This window comes from Oncorhynchus clarkii, chromosome 19, assembly GCF_045791955.1.
Source record: "Oncorhynchus clarkii lewisi isolate Uvic-CL-2024 chromosome 19, UVic_Ocla_1.0, whole genome shotgun sequence".
Taxonomy (NCBI): domain Eukaryota; kingdom Metazoa; phylum Chordata; class Actinopteri; order Salmoniformes; family Salmonidae; genus Oncorhynchus; species Oncorhynchus clarkii.
Genome location: NC_092165.1, coordinates 157,501 through 177,306, shown reverse-complemented (window position 1 = coordinate 177,306; position 19,806 = coordinate 157,501). Strand labels below are relative to the sequence as shown.

At 56.7% G+C, this 19,806-nt stretch overlaps 1 protein-coding gene across 1 annotated transcript in view; it reads left to right on the top strand.

Moving 5' to 3' along the window:
* LOC139374070 (neurotrypsin-like) overlaps positions 1–19,806 on the top strand; it is a 93,348-nt gene that overhangs the window by 14,948 nt on the left and 58,594 nt on the right. The window contains exons 3-4 of the mRNA XM_071115051.1: positions 1,325–1,500; positions 3,383–3,533. Coding sequence (XP_070971152.1) covers positions 1,325–1,500; positions 3,383–3,533 — 327 coding nt within the window. The remainder of the gene's footprint in view (positions 1–1,324; positions 1,501–3,382; positions 3,534–19,806) is intronic.

Below are 19,806 nucleotides of genomic sequence, written 5' to 3'. Positions count from 1 at the left end.
CCCACGGATTCAAGTCCTTAGCTAGCTATTTACCCCCTACTCCATCACACACACTTAATGTAGTGGTATTGACTGTGGGTCATAGCCTGTAGATGGGGATACTGTACTATGGGTTATAGCCTGTAGAAGGGGATACTGTACTAGGGGTCATAGCCTGTAGAAGGGGATACTGTACTAGGGGTTATAGCCTGTAGAAGGGGATACTGTACTAGGGGTTATAGCCTGTAGAAGGGGATATTGTACTAGGGGTCATAGCCTGTAGAAGGGGATACTGTACTAGGGGTCATAGCCTGTAGAAGGGGATACTGTACTATGGGTCATAGCCTGTAGAAGGGGATACTGTACTAGGGGTTATAGCCTGTAGAAGGGGATACTGTACTAGGGGTCATAGCCTGTAGAAGGGGATACTGTACTAGGGGTCATAGCCTGTAGAAGGGGATACTGTACTATGGGTCATAGCCTGTAGAAGGGGATACTGTACTAGGGGTCATAGCCTGTAGAAGGGGATACTGTACTAGGGGTCATAGCCTGTAGAAGGGGATACTGTACTATGGGTTATAGCCTGTAGAAGGGGATACTGTACTAGGGGTTATAGCCTGTAGAAGGGGATACTGTACTAGGGGTCATAGCCTGTAGAAGGGGATACTGTACTAGGGGTCATAGCCTGTAGAAGGGGATACTGTACTAGGGGTCATAGCCTGTAGAAGGGGATACTGTACTAGGGGGTCATAGCCTGTAGAAGGGGATACTGTACTAGGGGTTATAGCCTGTAGAAGGGGATACTGTACTAGGGGTCATAGCCTGTAGAAGGGGATACTGTACTAGGGGTCAACAGGGACAGGAAGGAGGAGGGAGATGTGGACAGATCTTATCCAGAGACAGAACTCCTCAGCTGTGGTGGGAGAGGTGGAGAGACCCCTTGATTTCCCTGGTGGAAATAGAGACGCTGCAACCTCTGACATGCTGACACCGACACACACACACACACACACACACACACACACACACACACACACACACACACAGCTCCAAAGTTCAGGTCAGAGGAGAGGAAAGGGGGGATACAGACAGACATGCTAAAGAGGGTGACAGTGATTGGTTTAAAATGACTGCTTGACTGTGTGTGTGTGTGTGTGTGTGTGTGTGTGTGTGTGTGTGTGTGTGTGTGTGTGTGTGTGTGTGTGTGTGTGTGTGTGTGTGTGTGTGTGTGTGTGTGTGTGGGCCTGCGTGTGTCTGTCTGTCTGTCTGTCTCCGTGTGTCTCTGTGTGCATCCTGTCTGTCTGTCTGTCTGTCTGTCTGTGTCTCCATCTCTCTCTCCCTGTAGTTTCTCTGGCCGAGTGCGCTCCTCCGCCCTATCTCCTCGAGGGGGTGTGGTCAGAATGCACTGGGGGGCGGTCCACTGTCAGGGGGATGAGCCTGATATACTGCAGTGTCCCAGTGTTCCATGGAACGGAGGGGAGTGTCCCCACGCTGCAGCCGTCACCTGTACCCCAATGGAAGGTAGGAGGGGAGTGTCCCCACTCTGCAGGGGTCACCTGTACCCCAATGGAAGGTAGGAGGGGAGTGTCCCCACTCTGCAGGGGTCACCTGTACCCCAATGGAAGGTAGGAGGGGAGTGTCTCCACTCTGCAGGGGTCACCTGTACCCCAATGGAAGGTAGGAGGGGAGTGTCCCCACTCTGCAGGGGTCACCTGTACCCCAATGGAAGGTAGGAGGGGAGTGTCCCCACTCTGCAGGGGTCACCTGTACCCCAATGGAAGGTAGGAGGGGAGTGTCTCCACTCTGCAGGGGTCACCTGTACCCCAATGGAAGGTAGGAGGGGAGTGTCCCCACTCTGCAGGGGTCACCTGTACCCCAATGGAAGGTGGTGGTGGGAGGGACTAGTATTATTCAGACTGGACTAGTCCTATTCAGACTGGAATAGTACTATTCACACTGGACTAGTCGTATTCAGACTGAACTAGTCGTATTCAGACTGGACTAGTACTATTCACACTGGACTAGTCGTATTCAGACTGGACTAGTCGTATTCAGACTGGACTAGTACTATTCAGACTGGACTCGTACTATTCAGACTAGTCCTATTCAGACTGGACTAGTCGTATTCAGACTGGACTAGTACTATTCAGACTGGACTAGTACTATTCAGACTAGTCCTATTCAGACTGGACTAGTCGTATTCATTCTGGACTAGTCGTATTCAGACTGGACTAGTACTATTCAGACTGGACTAGTACTATTCAGACTAGTCCTATTCAGACTGGACTAGTACTATTCACACTGGACTAGTACTATTCAGACTGGACTAGTCCTATTCACACTGGACTAGTACTATTCAGACTGGACTAGTACTATTCACACTGGACTAGTACTATTCAGACTGGACTAGTGCTATTCAGACTGGACTAGTGCTATTCAGACTGGACTAGTACTATTCACACTGGACTAGTACTATTCAGACTGGACTAGTACTATTCACACTGGACTAGTACTATTCAGACTGGACTAGTACTATTCAGACTGGACTAGTACTATTCAGACTGGACTAGTACTATTCAGACTGGACTAGTACTATTCACACTGGACTAGTACTATTCAGACTGGACTAGTACTATTCAGACTGGACTAGTGCTATTCAGACTGGACTAGTACTATTCAGACTGGACTAGTGCTATTCAGACTGGACTAGTACTATTCAGACTGGACTAGTACTATTCAGACTGGACTAGTACTATTCAGACTGGACTAGTACTATTCACACTGGACTAGTACTATTCAGACTGGACTAGTGCTATTCAGACTGGACTAGTGCTATTCAGACTGGACTAGTACTATTCAGACTGGACTAGTACTATTCAGACTGGACTAGTACTATTCAGACTGGACTAGTGCTATTCAGACTGGACTAGTACTATTCAGACTGGACTAGTACTATTCACACTGGACTAGTACTATTCAGACTGGACTAGTACTATTCAGACTGGACTAGTGCTATTCAGACTGGACTAGTACTATTCAGACTGGACTAGTACTATTCAGACTGGACTAGTGCTATTCAGACTGGACTAGTACTATTCAGACTGGACTAGTACTATTCAGACTGGACTAGTACTATTCAGACTGGACTAGTACTATTCAGACTGGACTAGTACTATTCACACTGGACTAGTACTATTCAGACTGGACTAGTACTATTCAGACTGGACTAGTACTATTCAGACTGGACTAGTACTATTCAGACTGGACTAGTACTATTCAGACTGGACTAGTACTATTCAGACTGGACTAGTACTATTCACACTGGACTAGTAGAAAATGTGTGGGGGTTAGGATTAGGGGGGTAGTAACTCTGTCCTCTGTGTTTCGGTGTGTCTGTGTCCAGTGGTAGCGTTGGTGCCAGTGAGGTTGGTGGGGGGGGGGTCAGCGTGGGAGGGGCGTGTTGAGGTTTTCCACGGGGGCGTGTGGGGATCCGTCTGCGACGACCAATGGGATGAGAGCGACGTGGAGGTTGTCTGTCGACAGCTGGGCCTGGAGTGAGAACACATACACCTTAAGCACACACACACACACACACACACACACACACACACACACACACACACACACACACACACACACACACACACACACACACACACACACACACACACACACACACCTTAAGCACACACTCACACACACCTGACATGGATTTCAGCTATAGATCCTAATCCGGGGAACCACATCCTCTCATAGCTATAGATCCTAATCCAGGAACCACATCCTGTCATAGCTATAGATCCTAATCCAGGAACCACATCCTGTCATAATTATAGATCCTAATCCAGGAACCACATCCTGTCATAGCTATAGATCCTAATCCAGGAAGCCACATCCTGTTTTAGCTATAGATCCTAATCCAGTAACCACATCCTGTCATAGCTATAGATCCTAATCCAGGGATCCACATCCTCTCATAGCTATAGATCCTAATCCAGGAAGCCACATCCTCTCGTAGCTATAGATCCTAATCCAGGAAGCCACATCCTCTCGTAGCTATAGATCCTAAACAGGGGATCCACATCCTCTCTTAGCTATAGATCCTAATCCAGGAACCACATCCTCTCATAGCTATAGATCCTAATCCAGGAAGCCAATCGCTTGGACCTTTTTTCCTGTTGGGCTCAGTTTGTAGAATATGGCGGTTTCAACACCAGGATGGTGGGTTCACTACCCACTGGGGCCAGGATCATGGGTTCAATACCCGCTGGGGCCAGGATGGTGGGTTCACTACCCACTGGGGCCAGGATGGTGGGTTCTATACCCACTGGGGCCAGGATGGTGGGTTCAATACCCATTGGTGCCAGGATGGTGGGTTCACTACCCACTGGGGCCAGGATGGTGGGTTCTATACCCACTGGGGCCAGGATGGTGGATTCAATACCCACTGGGGCCAGCATGGTGGGTTCACTACAGGATGGTGGCTTCAATACCCACTGGGGCCAGGATGGTGGGTTCACTACAGGATGGTGGGTTCAATGCCCACTGGGGCCAGGATGGTGGATTCAATACCCACTGGGGCCAGGATGGTGGGTTCAATACCCGCTGGGGCCAGGATTGTGGGTTCAATACCAGCTGGGGCCAGGATTGTGGGTGCAATACCCACTGGGGCCAGGATGGTGGGTTCAATACCCACTGGGGCCAAGATGGTGGGTTCACTACAGAATGGTGGGTTCAATACCCACTGGGGCCAGGATGGTGGATTCAATGCCCGCTTGGGCCAGGATGGTGGCTTCACTACAGGATGGTGGGTTCAATACCCGCTGGGGCCAGGATGGTGGGTTCAATACCCGCTGGGGCCAGGATGGTGGGCTCACTACAGGATGGTGGGTTCAATACCCACTGGGGCCAGGATGGTGGATTCAATACCCGCTGGGGCCAGGATGGTGGGTTCACTACAGGATGGTGGGTTCAATACCCGCTGGGGCCAGGATGGTGGGTTCAATACCCGCTGGGGCCAGGATGCTGGATTCAATACCCGCTGGGGCCAGGATGGTGGGTTCAATACCCACTGGGGCCAGGATGGTGGGTTCACTACCCACTTGGATCAGGATGGTGGGTTCACTACCCGCTGGGGCCAGGATGGTGGGTTCAATACCTGCTGGGGCCAGGATGGCGGGTTAAATACCCGCTGGGGCCAGGATGGTGGGTTCAATACCCACTGGGGCCAGGATGGTGGGTTCATTACCCGCTGGGGCCAGGATGGTGAGTTCTATACCCACTGGGGCCAGGATGGTGGGTTCAATACCCGCTGGGGCCAGGATAGTGGGTTCACTACGCACTGGGGCCAGGATGGTGGGTTCAATACCCGCTGGGGCCAGGATGGTGGGTTCAATACCCGCTGGGGCCATGATGGTGGATTCACTACAGGATGGTGGGTTCAATACCCGCTGGGGCCAGGATGGTGGATTCAATACCCGCTGGGGCCAGGATGGTGGGTTCAATACCTGCTGGGGCCAGGATGGTGGGTTCAATACCCGCTGGGGCCAGGATGGTGGATTCACTACAGGATGGTGGGTTCAATACCCGCTGGGGCCAGTATGGTGGATTCAATACCCGCTGGGGCCAGGATGATGGATTCACTACAGGATGGTGGGTTCAATACCTGCTGTGGCCAGGATGGTGGGTTCACTACAGGATGGTGGGTTCAATACCCGCTGGGGCCAGGATGGTGGATTCAATTCCCGCTGGGGCCAGGATGGTGGGTTCACTACAGGATGGTGGGGTCAATACCTGCTGTGGCCAGGATAATGGTTTCACTACAGGATGGTGGGTTCAATACCCATTGGTGCCAGGATGGTGTGTTCACTACCCACTGGGGCCAGGATGGTGGGTTCAATACCCGTTGGGGCCAGGATGGTGGGTTCACTACAGGATGGTGGGTTCAATACCCACTGGGGCCAGGATGGTGGGTTCACTACAGGATGGTGGGTTCAATACCCATTGGTGCCAGGATGGTGTGTTCACTACCCACTGGGGCCAGGATGGTGGGTTCAATACCCGTTGGGGCCAGGATGGTGGGTTCAATACCCGCTGGGGCCAGGATGGTGGGTTCACTACCCACTGGGGCCAGGATGGTCGGTTCAGAACACGCTGGGGCCAGGATGGTGGGTTCAATACCCACTGGGGCCTGGATGGTGGGTTCAATACCCGCTGGGGCCAGGATGGTGGATTCACTACAGGATGGTGGGTTCAATACCCGCTGGGGCCAGGATGGTGGGTTCACTACAGGATGGTGGGTTCACTACAGGATGGTGGGTTCACTACAGGATGGTGGATTCAATACCCGCTGGGGCCAGGATGGTGGGTTCACTACAGGATGGTGGGTTCACTACAGGATGGTGGATTCACTACAGGATGGTGGGTTCACTACAGGATGATGGATTCACTACAGGATGGTGGGTTCACTACAGGATGGTGGATTCACTACAGGATGGTGGGTTCACTACAGGATGGTGGGTTCACTACAGGATGGTGGGTTCACTACAGGATGGTGGGTTCAATACCCGCTGGGGCCAGGATGGTGGGTTCACTACAGGATGATAGGTTCACTACAGGATGGTGGGTTCAATACAGGACGGTGGATTCAATACCCGCTGGGGCCAGGATGGTGGGTTCACTACAGGATGAAGGATTCACTACAGGATGGTGGGTTCAATACCCGCTGGTGCCAGGATGATAGGTTCACTACAGGATGGTGGGTTCAATACCCACTGGGGCCAGGATGGTGGGTTCAATACCCGCTGGGGCCAGGATGGTGGGTTCAATACCCGCTGGGGCCAGGATGGTGGGTTCAATGCCCACTGGGGCCAGGATGGTGGGTTCAATACCCGCTGGGGCCAGGATGGTGGGTTCAATGCCCACTGGGGCCAGGATGTTGGGTTCAATACCCACTGGGGCCAGGATGGTGGGTTAAATACCCACTGGGGCCAGGATGGTGGGTTCAATGCCCACTGGGGCCAGGATGGTGGGTTCACTACCCACTTGGATCAGGATGGTGGGTTCACTACCCGCTGGGGCCAGGATGGTGGGTTCAATACCTGCTGGGGCCAGGATGGCGGGTTAAATACCCGCTGGGGCCAGGATGGTGGGTTCAATACCCGCTGGGGCCAGGATGGTGGGTTCATTACCCGCTGGGGCCAGGATGGTGAGTTCTATACCCACTGGGGCCAGGATGGTGGGTTCAATACCCGCTGGGGCCAGGATAGTGGGTTCACTACTCACTGGGGCCAGGATGGTGGGTTCAATACCCGCTGGGGCCAGGATGGTGGGTTCAATACCCGCTGGGGCCAGGATGGTGGATTCACTACAGGATGGTGGGTTCAATACCCGCTGGGGCCAGGATGGTGGATTCAATACCCGCTGGGGCAAGGATGGTGGGTTCAATACCTGCTGGGGCCAGGATGGTGGGTTCAATACCCGCTGGGGCCAGGATGGTGGATTCACTACAGGATGGTGGGTTCAATACCCGCTGGGGCCAGTATGGTGGATTCAATACCCGCTGGGGCCAGGATGGTGGATTCACTACAGGATGGTGGGTTCAATACCTGCTGTGGCCAGGATGGTGGGTTCACTACAGGATGGTGGGTTCAATACCCGCTGGGGCCAGGATGGTGGATTCAATTCCCGCTGGGGCCAGGATGGTGGGTTCACTACAGGATGGTGGGTTCAATACCTGCTGTGGCCAGGATGGTGGGTTCACTACAGGATGGTGGGTTCAATACCCATTGGTGCCAGGATGGTGTGTTCACTACCCACTGGGGCCAGGATGGTGGGTTCAATACCCGTTGGGGCCAGGATGGTGGGTTCACTACAGGATGGTGGGTTCAATACCCACTGGGTCCAGGATGGTGGGTTCACTACAGGATGGTGGGTTCAATACCCATTGGTGCCAGGATGGTGTGTTCACTACCCACTGGGGCCAGGATGGTGGGTTCAATACCCGTTGGGGCCAGGATGGTGGGTTCAATACCCGCTGGGGCCAGGATGGTGGGTTCACTACCCACTGGGGCCAGGATGGTCGGTTCAGAACACGCTGGGGCCAGGATGGTGGGTTCAATACCCACTGGGGCCTGGATGGTGGGTTCAATACCCGCTGGGGCCAGGATGGTGGATTCACTACAGGATGGTGGGTTCAATACCCGCTGGGGCCAGGATGGTGGGTTCACTACAGGATGGTGGGTTCACTACAGGATGGTGGGTTCACTACAGGATGGTGGATTCAATACCCGCTGGGGCCAGGATGGTGGGTTCACTACAGGATGGTGGGTTCACTACAGGATGGTGGATTCACTACAGGATGGTGGGTTCACTACAGGATGATGGATTCACTACAGGATGGTGGGTTCACTACAGGATGGTGGATTCACTACAGGATGGTGGGTTCACTACAGGATGGTGGGTTCACTACAGGACGGTGGGTTCACTACAGGATGGTGGGTTCAATACCCGCTGGGGCCAGGATGGTGGGTTCACTACAGGATGTTGGGTTCACTACAGGATGGTGGGTTCACTACAGGATGATAGGTTCACTACAGGATGGTGGGTTCAATACAGGATGGTGGATTCAATACCCGCTGGGGCCAGGATGGTGGGTTCACTACAGGATGAAGGATTCACTACAGGATGGTGGGTTCAATACCCGCTGGTGCCAGGATGATAGGTTCACTACAGGATGGTGGGTTCAATACAGGATGGTGGATTCAATACCCGCTGGGGCCAGGATGGTGGGTTCACTACAGGATGAAGGATTCACTACAGGATGGTGGGTTCAATACCCGCTGGTGCCAGGATGATAGGTTCACTACAGGATGGTGGGTTCAATACCCACTGGGGCCAGGATGGTGGGTTCAATACCCGCTGGGGCCAGGATGGTGGGTTCAATACCCGCTGGGGCCAGGATGGTGGGTTCAATGCCCACTGGGGCCAGGATGGTGGGTTCAATACCCGCTGGGGCCAGGATGGTGGGTTCAATGCCCACTGGGGCCAGGATGGTGGGTTCAATACCCACTGGGGCCAGGATGGTGGGTTCAATGCCCACTGGGGCCAGGATGTTGGGTTCAATACCCGCTGGGGCCAGGATGGTGGGTTCAATACCCACTGGGGCCAGGATGGTGGGTTCAATACCCGCTGGGGCCAGGATGGTGGGTTCAATACCTGCTGGGGCCAGGATGGTGGGTTCAATACCCGCTGGGGCCAGGATGGTGGGTTCAATACCCACTGGGGCCAGGATGGTGGGTTCAATACCCGCTGGGGCCAGGATGGTGGGTTCAATACCCGCTGGGGCCAGGATGGTTGGTTCAATAACCACTGGGGCCAGGATGGTGGGTTCAATGCCCACTGGGGCCAGGATGGTGGGTTCAATGCCCACTGGGGCCAGGATGGTGGGTTCAATACCCGCTGGGGCCAGGATGGTGGGTTCAATACCCGCTGGGGCCAGGATGGTGGGTTCAATACCCGCTGGGGCCAGGATGGTGGGTTCAATACCCGCTGGGGCCAGGATGGTGGGTTCAATGCCCACTGGGGCCAGGATGGTGGGTTCAATACCCGCTGGGGCCAGGATGGTGGGTTCAATACCCGCTGGGGCCAGGATGGTGGGTTCAATACCCGCTGGGGCCAGGATGGTGGGTTCAATGCCCACTGGGGCCAGGATGGTGGGTTCAATACCCACTGGGGCCAGGATGGTGGGTTCAATACCCACTGGGGCCAGGATGATGGGTTCAATACCCGCTGGGGCCAGGATGGTGGTTTCAATACCCACTGGGGCCAGGATGGTGGGTTCACTACAGGATGGTGGGTTCAATACCCACTGGGGCCAGGATGGTGGGTTCAATACCCGCTGGGGCCAGGATTATGGGTTCAATACCCGCTGGGGCCAGGATGGTGGGTTCAATACCCGCTGGGGCCAGGATGGTGGGTTCAATACCCACTGGGGCCAGGATGGTGGGTTCACTACCCACTGGGGCCAGGATGGTGGGTTCAATATCCACTGGGGCCAGGATGGTGGGTTCAATACCCACTGGGGCCAGGATGGTGGGTTCAATACCCGCTGGGGCCAGGATGGTGGGTTCAATGCCCACTGGGGCCAGGATGGTGGGTTCAATACCCACTGGGGCCAGGATGGTGGGTTCAATACCCACTGGGGCCAGGATGGTGGGTTCAATGCCCACTGGGGCCAGGATGGTGGGTTCAATACCCACTGGGGCCAGGATGGTGGGTTCACTACAGGATGGTGGGTTCAATACCCACTGGGGCCAGGATGGTGGGTTCACTACCCACTGGGGCCATAATGGTGGGTTCAATACCCACTGGGGCCAGGATGGTGGGTTCACTACAGGATGGTGGGTTCAATACCCACTGGGGCCAGGATGGTGGGTTCACTACCCACTGGGGCCAGGATGGTGGGTTCAATACCCACTGGGGCCAGGATGGTGGGTTCACTACCCACTGGGGCCAGGATGGTGGGTTCAATACCCACTGGGGCCAGGATGGTGGGTTCAATACCCACTGGGGCCAGGATGGTGGGTTCAATACCCGCTGGGGCTAGGATGGTGGGTTCAATGCCCACTGGGGCCAGGATGGTGGGTTCAATACCCACTGGGGCCAGGATGGTGGGTTCAATACCCACTGGGGCCAGGATGGTGGGTTCAATGCCCACTGGGGCCAGGATGGTGGGTTCAATACCCACTGGGGCCAAGATGGTTGGTTCACTACCCACTGGGGCCAGGATTATGGGTTCAATACCCACTGGGGCCAGGATGGTGGGTTCAATACCCGCTGGGGCCAGGATGGTGGGTTCAATGCCCACTGGGGCCAGGATGGTGGGTTCAATACCCACTGGGGCCAGGATGGTGGGTTCAATACCCACTGGGGCCAGGATGGTGGGTTCAATGCCCACTGGGGCCAGGATGGTGGGTTCAATACCCACTGGGGCCAGGATGGTGGGTTCACTACAGGATGGTGGGTTCAATACCCACTGGGGCCAGGATGGTGGGTTCACTACCCACTGGGGCCAGGATTATGGGTTCAATACCCACTGGGGCCAGGATGGTGGGTTCAATACCCGCTGGGGCCAGGATGGTGGGTTCAATACCCACTGGGGCCAGGATGGTGGGTTCACTACCCACTGGGGCCAGGATTATGGGTTCAATACCCACTGGGGCCAGGATGGTGGGTTCAATACCCGCTGGGGCCAGGATGGTGGGTTCAATACCCACTGGGGCCAGGATGGTTGGTTAAATCCCCGCTGGGGCCAGGATTATGGGTTCAATACCCACTGGGGCCAGGATGGTGGGTTCAATAGCCACTGGGGCCAGGATCGTGGGTTCAATACCCACTGGGGCCAGGATTATGGGTTCAATACCCACTGGGGCCAGGATGGTGGGTTCAATACCCACTGGGGCCAGGATGGTGGGTTCAATACCCACTGGGGCCAGGATGGTGGGTACAATACCAGCTGGGGCCAGGATGGTGGGTTCAATACCCGCTGGGGCCAGGATGGTGGGTTCAATACCCACTGGGGCCAGGATGGTGGTTTCAATACCCACTGGGGCCAGGATGGTTGGTTCAATACCCACTGGGGCCAGGATGGTGGGTTCAATACCCACTGGGGCCAGGATGGTGGGTTCAATACCCGCTGGGGCCAGGATGGTGGGTTCAATACCTGCTGGGGCCAGGATGGCGGGTTAAATACCCGCTGGGGCCAGGATGGTGGGTTCAATACCCGCTGGGGCCAGGATGGTGGGTTCATTACCCGCTGGGGCCAGGATGGTGGGTTCATTACCCGCTGGGGCCAGGATGGTGAGTTCTATACCCACTGGGGCCAGGATGGTGGGTTCAATACCCGCTGGGGCCAGGATAGTGGGTTCACTACTCACTGGGGCCAGGATGGTGGGTTCAATACCCGCTGGGGCCAGGATGGTGGGTTCAATACCCGCTGGGGCCAGGATGGTGGATTCACTACAGGATGGTGGGTTCAATACCCGCTGGGGCCAGGATGGTGGATTCAATACCCGCTGGGGCAAGGATGGTGGGTTCAATACCTGCTGGGGCCAGGATGGTGGGTTCAATACCCGCTGGGGCCAGGATGGTGGATTCACTACAGGATGGTGGGTTCAATACCCGCTGGGGCCAGTATGGTGGATTCAATACCCGCTGGGGCCAGGATGGTGGATTCACTACAGGATGGTGGGTTCAATACCTGCTGTGGCCAGGATGGTGGGTTCACTACAGGATGGTGGGTTCAATACCCGCTGGGGCCAGGATGGTGGATTCAATTCCCGCTGGGGCCAGGATGGTGGGTTCACTACAGGATGGTGGGTTCAATACCTGCTGTGGCCAGGATGGTGGGTTCACTACAGGATGGTGGGTTCAATACCCATTGGTGCCAGGATGGTGTGTTCACTACCCACTGGGGCCAGGATGGTGGGTTCAATACCCGTTGGGGCCAGGATGGTGGGTTCACTACAGGATGGTGGGTTCAATACCCACTGGGTCCAGGATGGTGGGTTCACTACAGGATGGTGGGTTCAATACCCATTGGTGCCAGGATGGTGTGTTCACTACCCACTGGGGCCAGGATGGTGGGTTCAATACCCGTTGGGGCCAGGATGGTGGGTTCAATACCCGCTGGGGCCAGGATGGTGGGTTCACTACCCACTGGGGCCAGGATGGTCGGTTCAGAACACGCTGGGGCCAGGATGGTGGGTTCAATACCCACTGGGGCCTGGATGGTGGGTTCAATACCCGCTGGGGCCAGGATGGTGGATTCACTACAGGATGGTGGGTTCAATACCCGCTGGGGCCAGGATGGTGGGTTCACTACAGGATGGTGGGTTCACTACAGGATGGTGGATTCAATACCCGCTGGGGCCAGGATGGTGGGTTCACTACAGGATGGTGGGTTCACTACAGGATGGTGGATTCACTACAGGATGGTGGGTTCACTACAGGATGATGGATTCACTACAGGATGGTGGGTTCACTACAGGATGGTGGATTCACTACAGGATGGTGGGTTCACTACAGGATGGTGGGTTCACTACAGGACGGTGGGTTCACTACAGGATGGTGGGTTCAATACCCGCTGGGGCCAGGATGGTGGGTTCACTACAGGATGTTGGGTTCACTACAGGATGGTGGGTTCACTACAGGATGATAGGTTCACTACAGGATGGTGGGTTCAATACAGGATGGTGGATTCAATACCCGCTGGGGCCAGGATGGTGGGTTCACTACAGGATGAAGGATTCACTACAGGATGGTGGGTTCAATACCCGCTGGTGCCAGGATGATAGGTTCACTACAGGATGGTGGGTTCAATACAGGATGGTGGATTCAATACCCGCTGGGGCCAGGATGGTGGGTTCACTACAGGATGAAGGATTCACTACAGGATGGTGGGTTCAATACCCGCTGGTGCCAGGATGATAGGTTCACTACAGGATGGTGGGTTCAATACCCACTGGGGCCAGGATGGTGGGTTCAATACCCGCTGGGGCCAGGATGGTGGGTTCAATACCCGCTGTGGCCAGGATGGTGGGTTCAATGCCCACTGGGGCCAGGATGGTGGGTTCAATACCCGCTGGGGCCAGGATGGTGGGTTCAATGCCCACTGGGGCCAGGATGGTGGGTTCAATACCCACTGGGGCCAGGATGGTGGGTTCAATGCCCACTGGGGCCAGGATGTTGGGTTCAATACCCGCTGGGGCCAGGATGGTGGGTTCAATACCCACTGGGGCCAGGATGGTGGGTTCAATACCCGCTGGGGCCAGGATGGTGGGTTCAATACCTGCTGGGGCCAGGATGGTGGGTTCAATACCCGCTGGGGCCAGGATGGTGGGTTCAATACCCACTGGGGCCAGGATGGTGGGTTCAATACCCGCTGGGGCCAGGATGGTGGGTTCAATACCCGCTGGGGCCAGGATGGTTGGTTCAATACCCACTGGGGCCAGGATGGTGGGTTCAATGCCCACTGGGGCCAGGATGGTGGGTTCAATGCCCACTGGGGCCAGGATGGTGGGTTCAATACCCGCTGGGGCCAGGATGGTGGGTTCAATACCCGCTGGGGCCAGGATGGTGGGTTCAATGCCCACTGGGGCCAGGATGGTGGGTTCAATACCCGCTGGGGCCAGGATGGTGGGTTCAATACCCGCTGGGGCCAGGATGGTGGGTTCAATACCCGCTGGGGCCAGGATGGTGGGTTCAATGCCCACTGGGGCCAGGATGGTGGGTTCAATACCCACTGGGGCCAGGATGGTGGGTTCAATACCCACTGGGGCCAGGATGATGGGTTCAATACCCGCTGGGGCCAGGATGGTGGTTTCAATACCCACTGGGGCCAGGATGGTGGGTTCACTACAGGATGGTGGGTTCAATACCCACTGGGGCCAGGATGGTGGGTTCAATACCCGCTGGGGCCAGGATTATGGGTTCAATACCCGCTGGGGCCAGGATGGTGGGTTCAATACCCGCTGGGGCCAGGATGGTGGGTTCAATACCCACTGGGGCCAGGATGGTGGGTTCACTACCCACTGGGGCCAGGATGGTGGGTTCAATATCCACTGGGGCCAGGATGGTGGGTTCAATACCCACTGGGGCCAGGATGGTGGGTTCAATACCCGCTGGGGCCAGGATGGTGGGTTCAATGCCCACTGGGGCCAGGATGGTGGGTTCAATACCCACTGGGGCCAGGATGGTGGGTTCAATACCCACTGGGGCCAGGATGGTGGGTTCAATGCCCACTGGGGCCAGGATGGTGGGTTCAATACCCACTGGGGCCAGGATGGTGGGTTCACTACAGGATGGTGGGTTCAATACCCACTGGGGCCAGGATGGTGGGTTCACTACCCACTGGGGCCATAATGGTGGGTTCAATACCCACTGGGGCCAGGATGGTGGGTTCACTACAGGATGGTGGGTTCAATACCCACTGGGGCCAGGATGGTGGGTTCACTACCCACTGGGGCCAGGATGGTGGGTTCAATACCCACTGGGGCCAGGATGGTGGGTTCATTACCCACTGGGGCCAGGATGGTGGGTTCAATACCCACTGGGGCCAGGATGGTGGGTTCAATACCCACTGGGGCCAGGATGGTGGGTTCAATACCCGCTGGGGCTAGGATGGTGGGTTCAATGCCCACTGGGGCCAGGATGGTGGGTTCAATACCCACTGGGGCCAGGATGGTGGGTTCAATACCCACTGGGGCCAGGATGGTGGGTTCAATGCCCACTGGGGCCAGGATGGTGGGTTCAATACCCACTGGGGCCAGGATGGTTGGTTCACTACCCACTGGGGCCAGGATTATGGGTTTAATACCCACTGGGGCCAGGATTGTGGGTTCAATACCCGCTGGGGCCAGGATGGTGGGTTCAATACCCGCTGGGGCCAGGATGGTGGGTTCAATACCCGCTGGGGCCAGGATGGTGGGTTCAATGCCCACTGGGGCCAGGATGGTGGGTTCAATACCCACTGGGGCCAGGATGGTGGGTTCAATACCCACTGGGGCCAGGATGATGGGTTCAATACCCGCTGGGGCCAGGATGGTGGTTTCAATACCCACTGGGGCCAGGATGGTGGGTTCACTACAGGATGGTGGGTTCAATACCCACTGGGGCCAGGATGGTGGGTTCAATACCCGCTGGGGCCAGGATTATGGGTTCAATACCCGCTGGGGCCAGGATGGTGGGTTCAATACCCGCTGGGGCCAGGATGGTGGGTTCAATACCCGCTGGGGCCAGGATGGTGGGTTCACTACCCACTGGGGCCAGGATGGTGGGTTCAATATCCACTGGGGCCAGGATGGTGGGTTCAATACCCACTGGGGCCAGGATGGTGGGTTCAATACCCGCTGGGGCCAGGATGGTGGGTTCAATGCCCACTGGGGCCAGGATGGTGGGTTCAATACCCACTGGGGCCAGGATGGTGGGTTCAATACCCACTGGGGCCAGGATGGTGGGTTCAATGCCCACTGGGGCCAGGATGGTGGGTTCAATACCCACTGGGGCCAGGATGGTGGGTTCACTACAGGATGGTGGGTTCAATACCCACTGGGGCCAGGATGGTGGGTTCACTACCCACTGGGGCCATAATGGTGGGTTCAATACCCACTGGGGCCAGGATGGTGGGTTCACTACAGGATGGTGGGTTCAATACTCACTGGGGCCAGGATGGTGGGTTCACTACCCACTGGGGCCAGGATGGTGGGTTCAATACCCACTGGGGCCAGGATGGTGGGTTCATTACCCACTGGGGCCAGGATGGTGGGTTCAATACCCACTGGGGCCAGGATGGTGGGTTCAATACCCACTGGGGCCAGGATGGTGGGTTCAATACCCGCTGGGGCTAGGATGGTGGGTTCAATGCCCACTGGGGCCAGGATGGTGGGTTCAATACCCACTGGGGCCAGGATGGTGGGTTCAATACCCACTGGGGCCAGGATGGTGGGTTCAATGCCCACTGGGGCCAGGATGGTGGGTTCAATACCCACTGGGGCCAGGATGGTTGGTTCACTACCCACTGGGGCCAGGATTATGGGTTTAATACCCACTGGGGCCAGGATTGTGGGTTCAATACCCGCTGGGGCCAGGATGGTGGGTTCAATGCCCACTGGGGCCAGGATGGTGGGTTCAATACCCACTGGGGCCAGGATGGTGGGTTCAATACCCACTGGGGCCAGGATGGTGGGTTCAATGCCCACTGGGGCCAGGATGGTGGGTTCAATACCCACTGGGGCCAGGATGGTGGGTTCACTACAGGATGGTGGGTTCAATACCCACTGGGGCCAGGATGGTGGGTTCACTACCCACTGGGGCCAGGATTATGGGTTCAATACCCACTGGGGCCAGGATGGTGGGTTCAATACCCGCTGGGGCCAGGATGGTGGGTTCAATACCCACTGGGGCCAGGATGGTGGGTTCACTACCCACTGGGGCCAGGATTATGGGTTCAATACCCACTGGGGCCAGGATGGTGGGTTCAATACCCGCTGGGGCCAGGATGGTGGGTTCAATACCCACTGGGGCCAGGATGGTTGGTTAAATCCCCGCTGGGGCCAGGATTATGGGTTCAATACCCACTGGGGCCAGGATGGTGGGTTCAATAGCCACTGGGGCCAGGATCGTGGGTTCAATACCCACTGGGGCCAGGATTATGGGTTCAATACCCACTGGGGCCAGGATGGTGGGTTCAATACCCACTGGGGCCAGGATGGTGGGTTCAATACCGACTGGGGCCAGGATGGTGGGTACAATACCAGCTGGGGCCAGGATGGTGGGTTCAATACCCGCTGGGGCCAGGATGGTGGGTTCAATACCCACTGGGGCCAGGATGGTGGTTTCAATACCCACTGGGGCCAGGATGGTTGGTTCAATACCCACTGGGGCCAGGATGGTGGGTTCAATACCCACTGGGGCCAGGATGGTGGGTTCACTACCCACTGGGGCCAGGATTATGGGTTCAATACCCACTGCGGCCAGGATGGTGGGTTCAATACCCGCTGGGGCCAGGATGGTGGGTTCAATGCCCACTGGGGCCAGGATGGTGGGTTCAATACCCACTGGGGCCAGGATGGTGGGTTCAATACCCACTGGGGCCAGGATTGTGGGTTCAATGCCCACTGGGGCCAGGATGGTGGGTTCAATACCCACTGGGGCCAGGATGGTGGGTTCACTACAGGATGGTGGGTTCAATACCCACTGGGGCCAGGATGGTGGGTTCACTACCCACTGGGGCCAGGATTATGGGTTCAATACCCACTGGGGCCAGGATGGTGGGTTCAATACCCGCTGGGGCCAGGATGGTGGGTTCAATACCCACTGGGGCCAGGATGGTGGGTTCACTACCCACTGGGGCCAGGATTCTGGGTTCAATACCCACTGGGGCCAGGATGGTGGGTTCAATACCCGCTGGGGCCAGGATGGTGGGTTCAATACCCACTGGGGCCAGGATGGTGGGTTCACTACAGGATGGTGGGTTCAATACCCACTGGGGCCAGGATGGTGGGTTCACTACCCACTGGGGCCAGGATTATGGGTTCAATACCCACTGGGGCCAGGATGGTGGGTTCAATACCCGCTGGGGCCAGGATGGTGGGTTCAATGCCCACTGGGGCCAGGATGGTGGGTTCAATACCCACTGGGGCCAGGATGGTGGGTTCAATACCCACTGGGGCCAGGATGGTGGGTTCAATGCCCACTGGGGCCAGGATGGTGGGTTCAATACCCACTGGGGCCAGGATGGTGGGTTCACTACAGGATGGTGGGTTCAATACCCACTGGGGCCAGGATGGTGGGTTCACTACCCACTGGGGCCAGGATTATGGGTTCAATACCCACTGGGGCCAGGATGGTGGGTTCAATACCCGCTGGGGCCAGGATGGTGGGTTCAATACCCACTGGGGCCAGGATGGTGGGTTCACTACCCACTGGGGCCAGGATTATGGGTTCAATACCCACTGGGGCCAGGATGGTGGGTTCAATACCCGCTGGGGCCAGGATGGTGGGTTCAATACCCACTGGGGCCAGGATGGTTGGTTAAATACCCGCTGGGGCCAGGATTATGGGTTCAATACCCACTGGGGCCTGGATGGTGGGTTCAATACCCACTGGGGCCAGGATGGTGGGTTCAATACCCACTGGGGCCAGGATTATGGGTTCAATACCCACTGGGACCAGGATGGTGGGTTCAATACCCACTGGGGCCAGGATGGTGGGTTCAATACCTACTGGGGCCAGGATGGTGGGTACAATACCAGCTGGGGCCAGGATGGTGGGTTCAATACCCGCTGGGGCCAGGATGGTGGGTTCAATACCCACTGGGGCCAGGATGGTGGGTTCAATACCCACTGGGGCCAGGATGGTGGGTTCAATACCCACTGGGGCCAGGATGGTGGGTTCAATACCCACTGGGGCCAGGATGGTGGGTTCACTACCCACTGGGGCCAGGATTATGGGTTCAATACCCACTGGGGCCAGGATGGTGGGTTCAATACCCGCTGGGGCCAGGATGGTGGGTTCAATGCCCACTGGGGCCAGGATGGTGGGTTCAATACCCACTGGGGCCAGGATGGTGGGTTCAATACCCACTGGGGCCAGGATGGTGGGTTCAATGCCCACTGGGGCCAGGATGGTGGGTTCAATACCCACTGGGGCCAGGATGGTGGGTTCACTACAGGATGGTGGGTTCAATACCCACTGGGGCCAGGATGGTGGGTTCAATTCCCACTGGGGCCAGGATTATGGGTTCAATACCCACTGGGGCCAGGATGGTGGGTTCAATACCCGCTGGGGCCAGGATGGTGGGTTCAATACCCACTGGGGCCAGGATGGTGGGTTCACTACCCACTGGGGCCAGGATTATGGGTTCAATACCCACTGGGGCCAGGATGGTGGGTTCAATACCCGCTGGGGCCAGGATGGTGGGTTCAATACCCACTGGGGCCAGGATGGTTGGTTAAATACCCGCTGGGGCCAGGATTATGGGTTCAATACCCACTGGGGCCAGGATGGTGGGTTCAATGCCCACTGGGGCCAGGATGGTGGGTTCAATGCCCACTGGGGCCAGGATGGTGGGTTCAATACCCGCTGGGGCCAGGATGGTGGGTTCAATGCCCACTGGGGCCAGGATGGTGGGTTCAATACCCGCTGGGGCCAGGATGGTGGGTTCAGAACCCACTGGGGCCAGGATGGTGGGTTCAATGCCCACTGGGGCCAGGATGGTGGGTTCTATACCCGCTGGGGCCAGGATGGTGGGTTCAATACCCACTGGGG